The 6,080-nt window shown below is 41.5% G+C and overlaps 1 protein-coding gene across 1 annotated transcript in view; it reads right to left on the bottom strand.

Moving 5' to 3' along the window:
* Positions 1–2,294: 2,294 nt before the first annotated feature.
* HCLS1 (hematopoietic cell-specific Lyn substrate 1) overlaps positions 2,295–6,080 on the bottom strand; it is a 44,799-nt gene continuing 41,013 nt past the window's right edge. Inside the window, exons 9-14 of the mRNA XM_055129537.1 lie at positions 5,437–5,506; positions 4,187–4,398; positions 3,724–3,828; positions 3,010–3,250; positions 2,807–2,875; positions 2,295–2,439 (exon numbers count right to left, since the gene is read on the bottom strand). Of these exons, the coding sequence (XP_054985512.1) occupies positions 2,303–2,439; positions 2,807–2,875; positions 3,010–3,250; positions 3,724–3,828; positions 4,187–4,398; positions 5,437–5,506 (834 nt within the window). The 3' untranslated portion in view covers positions 2,295–2,302. The remainder of the gene's footprint in view (positions 2,440–2,806; positions 2,876–3,009; positions 3,251–3,723; positions 3,829–4,186; positions 4,399–5,436; positions 5,507–6,080) is intronic.

The raw sequence follows: 6,080 nt of genomic DNA, 5'->3' as shown, positions 1-6,080 counted from the left end.
TGGAGGATGCCTCTGGGAAAATTCCCTAAAGGATGCCATGCCCATAGTAACGTTTAGGTGTGCTTCTTAGCATAACAAAATCTCATCACACAATTACCTAAATTACATAGTTATAATAGTTATATAATGGTTATGATTCCATATAGATCTTCATGTGTAGTTATTTACTCTTTGGTTCTTAAATACATAGTGGCTTTAAGATAGGAGCCAAATGGAACTGATTTATTTAATGTGATTTTATATTCTTAGGTCACATTCAAAAAGATATCCATTCAGCAATCTCCAGATGTAACTGGAGCCAGAAACCTTATTTATCTATGTTTATCTCCCCCTCACCTTAATCGATGCCATTTTTCCTACAGTTCTAGCAGTCAGTAAGCAAAAGAGAAAGAAGAGAAAATAAGGACATTATAGGAAATCCAAGAACAACAAACAACCAAAAATAGACTCCAATCACTCTATGTGCTTTGTTGCCTGGGTCTCTTTCTCTGAACCCAGTGTGGAACTGGGATGGACAAAGTAGATGACATCTCTGTGGAAAGTCAAAAGCATTAGGACAATATATGGGCAGAAACATACTCATCTGTTAGTTATAATTAAAATATACCACTTGGTACTATTTGGTAATACAGTTTCCTCCCTTTTCCTTGTTATTTGGTTTATATTTCACAATTGCATATAAGGTACCATTTTCTAAAAACATAACTAGAATGTGAGCAAAGATGGAATTCAGATGAGTAAGTAAATAGTAATTGACAACTACCACATATGCTGGAGGAAACAAAGAGTTCTACTCATATCAATTACACGTGTTTTGAATCTAATCCTTTCGTATGAAGAACAAAAGCTCCAAAAGTTCACTCTTGATTTATTTAACTGGGAAAGAGAGAAAGTGGAGCTACTAATCAAGGATGGTGAAAATCAGGGGCCATTGTTAGAAGGATGGAACGTTTAATGAAAGGACAAGTCAGAGACTTTTTCTTCACAAGTTGAGTAGACAGAGGCAGTCCTCACTTAGCAGAGCAGCAGAGAGTGTTTTCACTGTGAGATGCACACTTCCAGCTGTGATTTACTCTCCCAGTTACTGCCTGCAGAAAAATTTGAAAAACTTCACAGTTTTAAAAACATTTCTAATTTTATACATTGCAGAAAACCATGTTATTGCAGATATCTATTTGTCTATGTAAAGGGCACATTTATGGTGAGAGTGCAGTTAGAACAAAAGGGGAGCCTTTAAAAGAGAAATATGTTAAAGAAAATATGGTTGAATTGGTGTTATGATGCTCAAGTGAGTGGTGTGAAAAGCAAGAAAGCTAGACATGACTTCAGACTAAGAAGAAATCAAGGGGCATGTGTACTCAGTAATACGAGCCTCTGAGAAGATCCTTAAATGAGTATCACCACCCAAATAGTGCAGAATAGAAATCAGCCAAACATGGAAGATCAAATCTGAGGAACTCAAGAAGAGTCTTAATGCCTAATTGTCACTGGTATCTGCAAAAGAAGTCTCTATTTTAAATTAAAGGAAACATAAAAAGCAAGGTTAATAGGCAAGTCACTGTAAAAGTCTGATTCATGTGTGATGTTCCATCAAATTAAAATGAAAAATTAGATTGTGATTTGGGGTGACTGAATTGCCTCTACGCCTGCTTCTATTATCTCCCTTATTATTATTTCCCAAGCTTACATGTTTGCATTTAAATATTGTTTGTGTTTATGAAAAAGGCCAGGACCTTGACATCCAGGATGCTATGATATAGATAGATCCTATCCATAAAATATAAAAATATAATCATCTGGATAATCTTGAAGGAGGGGAAAAAAGTTGGAGCCATAAACATCAGAGTCATTGAGGGCAGCACCAAATGTTTGCCTCAGCTTAGAGATAAACCACACTTTATTTCCAATTGTAGGAGCAAATAGAGAAAAGATTCAGATATATCTCCACAGGGAATGAAAGTGGTCAAACAGCACAGCTAGGCAAACCAAGCAGTCTGGTCAGTCCCCCTCACATGAGCCATCTGTGAAGCACAGAACTCATAAACAGAGGAAGCAAGCAAGATCTTGTTAGAGGAAAATCATGGGGATGGAGACTGGAACATATATGTTAGTGAGCTCATTAGGGTAAAGAGGGCAGGGCACTTGGAGGAAGAAGATTCCTTCCTCTAGCTCTCTCTACTTCAAGCCGGGAAAACCTGTCTAAGAACCTCAGACAACTCTTGATATTGTTTCAACTGCAGCAAGAATGAAAGTGTACAGAGTCACTTTGGACACCAGATGTCCAGAAGACAGGGAGGGCTGGTTACTGGAGGAGCTTAACATAATTTGCAGGGAAAAGTCCAAAGTGTCCACGGCAACGTCCACGCCACCATCCCTCATCCACCATCTCAATTTCAGTGATGACATCATCTGGATCAAAGGAAATCTCATCGCTTCCCTCTGGGAAGGAAATTGGTGAGAGATTAGGTTGGGCATAAAGAAGTATCTCTCTATCCCACTCTAAACCTTTGGGATGGAACTAGATCTGGGTTTTTGTTTGTTTCTTTGGTTTTGGGTCCACACCCTGTGGTGCTCAGGGGTAAATTCTGGTTCTGCACTCAGGAATTATTCCTAATAGACTTGGGGAACCATATGGGATGCTGGGGATTGAATCCAAGTCAGCTTTGTACAAGGCAAGAGCCTCTTATCTGCTGTATTATCTCTGGTCCTAGATATGTTCTTGATGCCAATCCTGACCCCAGAACCTACTTCCACTTCTAGAGAATCTAGGTACCAGGCTCCCAACCCCATACTTTTCCTAACTTACCTCCTTGGTAGTCATAGAGAGCTACAGCTGAGATCCCAGCCCGAGTCCCAGATGGGCTGTCTGATGATCCTGCATAATGAGAAATATACATATGGTTCAGAGCAAAGAAGGAAAATAGGTCCTTCTGCATAAAAGGAAAAGTCTGTCATACCCACACCACAACTTGCCCACATTTAGGAGCTTCTTCTACCCCCACCACTCACCAGGCACAGCAGAGGGGAAAGAAGATTCTGGCTCCAGAACATCCTCATAGTCCCCCTCTGGCTCAGCATCCTGATCATGGGCATCCCCTTCCACAACATCCTCATAGTCATTCTCAGGCTCAGGCTCAGGCTCCGGCTCTGCTTCATATGCTGGTTCAGGCTCTACTTCATACACTGGCTCTTCCTGCAGCTGGAAGCCCTCTGGAGTCCTAGGGGGCAGAGCTGGGGGCTCCTCATTGTCCTAAGAAGAGACAGGGTACTACAGCATGACTTCCATTCACCAAGAGTGGAACTTCCCAGAGGAGAACTGTCCAGATCCCGCCCCTCACCCTCCTGCCACTTCAATGCTTCATCCTTGTCCTCTTACAACAGCATCTACTGGGCAGCACAGCCCTGTGTCCAGGCTCATTCATCAACCTCCTCCCACAATCACCCACTAAACCCAAAGATGATGAGAGGAATCTTAAAAATGTGAGGGGAGGCTAGTGCCACATAAGCCTGGAAAACCAAGAAAGAATTGAAGGAAAAGTTTGGTGTTGAGAACATTATTGTTAAAATTGACAGCCGTCCTCATCTTCTCTAGACAGAGTGATTTCCCAGAGAGTAGGACTTTCAGCAGAAACACTGAGTCAATTACAGGCAAGCCAGAATGGTTGGTCACCTGTATGGCCCACATTCCTGGGACCTGAAGGAAATCTTTTAATTTCTGCTTACCTCTGGTGGATTATGCTTCGAGGGAAGAGCAGTCATTGGGTGCTTCCTATCAGTTTTCATGGGGCCAAGCTCTGATGAGAGACTAGTTTCTGCCGGATGCCAGGCCTGGGAGAAAGAAGCATCTCTCCAGTAAGCAACAAACTTTTATCTATACTCTCACACTGACCTGAAATATATCTATCTCTGCCAATCCTAATTAAATGGGCTCCTATAAAAATTTACAATACCCGTCTCTTGGTTCCTAACTCGAGTCAGCTGCAATTATTGGTGACTTGTTATCTGTTGTACTATGAAAATCATGGCTATTTTCTCACATTCTGGATTATACAAGACTAAAGTACAGATATAAAACCTCCCTGAAGAAAGAGATGGTAGTATATTGACTTTGCTCTATCTTGGAGTATACCAGTGTTAAGTTATCTGGGAAGGAATCCTGAGTGACCATAGAGCAGCAAGTACTTGCCTCTGAAGATATTTTCTTAGGCAACGGAGCTGGCACCACAGGCTCTCCTGCAGTGGTAGCTGGAGGCTGGGCCTCGTGGCTTATCTTTACTAGGGTCTTTCTCTCCTGCTGTTGCTTGGCAATTTTCTTTGCCTTTTCTTCTTCTTCCTGCTTCCGCTTCTCCTCAGCCATAGACTCAAATTTTGCTTTCAATCCACGGGCACCACTAGATGCTAGAAAGAGGAATTAGTTTTTGTTTGGAGTTGGGAAGAAAGTGATGGAAGGAGGTGGTGCTTAAAGAGAGAAGATTCAGCTAAATATCCAGAAAGAGAGTCAAGCAGAATGGTAGTGGAGCATAGTAGTGGAACACTTGCTTAGCATGGACAAGGCTGTGAATTCTCTCCTGGACACTAAGAACCCATAAGCATTGCCAGGTGTCAGCCTAAAAGCCCACAAATATAGCAAGACCAGATACTGGGTATGCCTGGGGTGAGTGTTATGGGAGTTATCCCCAGATTCACAGCATGACCCCAGTAAAATATATCTAGGAGGATAAAGGAAGAAGAGGCACTGATGGTGGCAGGGATTGGTGTAGATAGATAAAGAGGTGTTGATGGAGGAATGAGGGGCGAAGAGCAGAAAAATGGTCACCCTGAAGATTACATTTCCTTATATCCAAGCCATACAATCTTAGATATTTGTCTTTTCCACATGTTAAGCCTTTGTCTACTGACCAATATCCTTTCTTGTCCACATTTCTTAAATCTGAGTGCCCTCCCTCTAGGCACTTCCAATCCTCTTCTCTCTGCTCTACGGTATTATCTATATATGTTCTTCCTTGTGGTTCCCCATTTCTCCCTTCCTGTGTTCCTCGCCCTTCAGTTCTTTCTCATCATCACTATCCCCCACCCCTGTACTTTAATTAAGGTACTAAAACTTACAATATCATTAATGATACTTTCTTGCATACATTGTCCCAACACTAAAACATTGCAAGCACCATCAAAGTGCCTCCACCAATGTCCAAACAACCCCTCCATCCCACCTCCCTGCATCCCACATCCCAAAGTACTCATTCTACAGTCCCCATTGCTTCTCTCTCTCTCTTTCTCTCTCCCAAAAATCTAATTTTTCTAGGAGAGAGAACTGGAAATAAGAAGGTATGGGTAAAGTCAGTTTCAGTTATTCTAGGAAGCTGAAGGCATGGAGGACATAAAAAATTAAGCAGAGAAAGTTGCGGAACACATAGGGAAGGAATTATTGACACTCACCAGCCTCTATGGGTGTTGTCTTCTGGTAAGCTGTTGTTGGAGCCTCCATTTCACTAAAACCAGAAGCACTCTGAATACAGGAGAACAATACAATTAGTGGGAGACAAGGAGAGGAAATAATAGTGATCCAGAAGGCAGATTGGGGATTTTGGGCTACTATCAAAGACATTCCCAACCATGTTATTCTCAATAATTGGACAAGTTATTCCAATACTATTATCTTGTGGTAGATGAGTCAAGAGATTCTAAACTTGAAGGTTCAGATTCCCTGTTTGAAAGCTAAGTGTGTCTAGAATCTTACATCTCTGGGTCTAGTTCTTAGAATTCAGGAAGGTCCCGTCAGTGAATAAAGAAAACTTGTGTAGGAGAAGACAGTGATATGGGTTAGAAGAGACATTATGGATAGAGTGAATTAATGCCAGTATAATTCAAATATCACCTTCATCTCTCTCTCTTTCTTTCACTCTCACTCACGCTCCCCTCCACTATCATTAGGTAAAATCTCTGAAATCTGGCCTCTCATTTACTGACTATCAATGGTGAGTATAGAACATTAAGAAGACAGCTCAGGGAACTTATTTTGCCATTGTTGTTTAGTTCTTACTCTTCTTGGTGTACATCCAGTACAGTTTAGGTACTACTTT

This window comes from Sorex araneus, chromosome 2 (genome assembly GCF_027595985.1).
Source record: "Sorex araneus isolate mSorAra2 chromosome 2, mSorAra2.pri, whole genome shotgun sequence".
NCBI classification, from domain to species: domain Eukaryota; kingdom Metazoa; phylum Chordata; class Mammalia; order Eulipotyphla; family Soricidae; genus Sorex; species Sorex araneus.
Note: the sequence above shows the minus strand (reverse complement) of the source record. Positions and strands in the feature narration are given on the sequence as shown.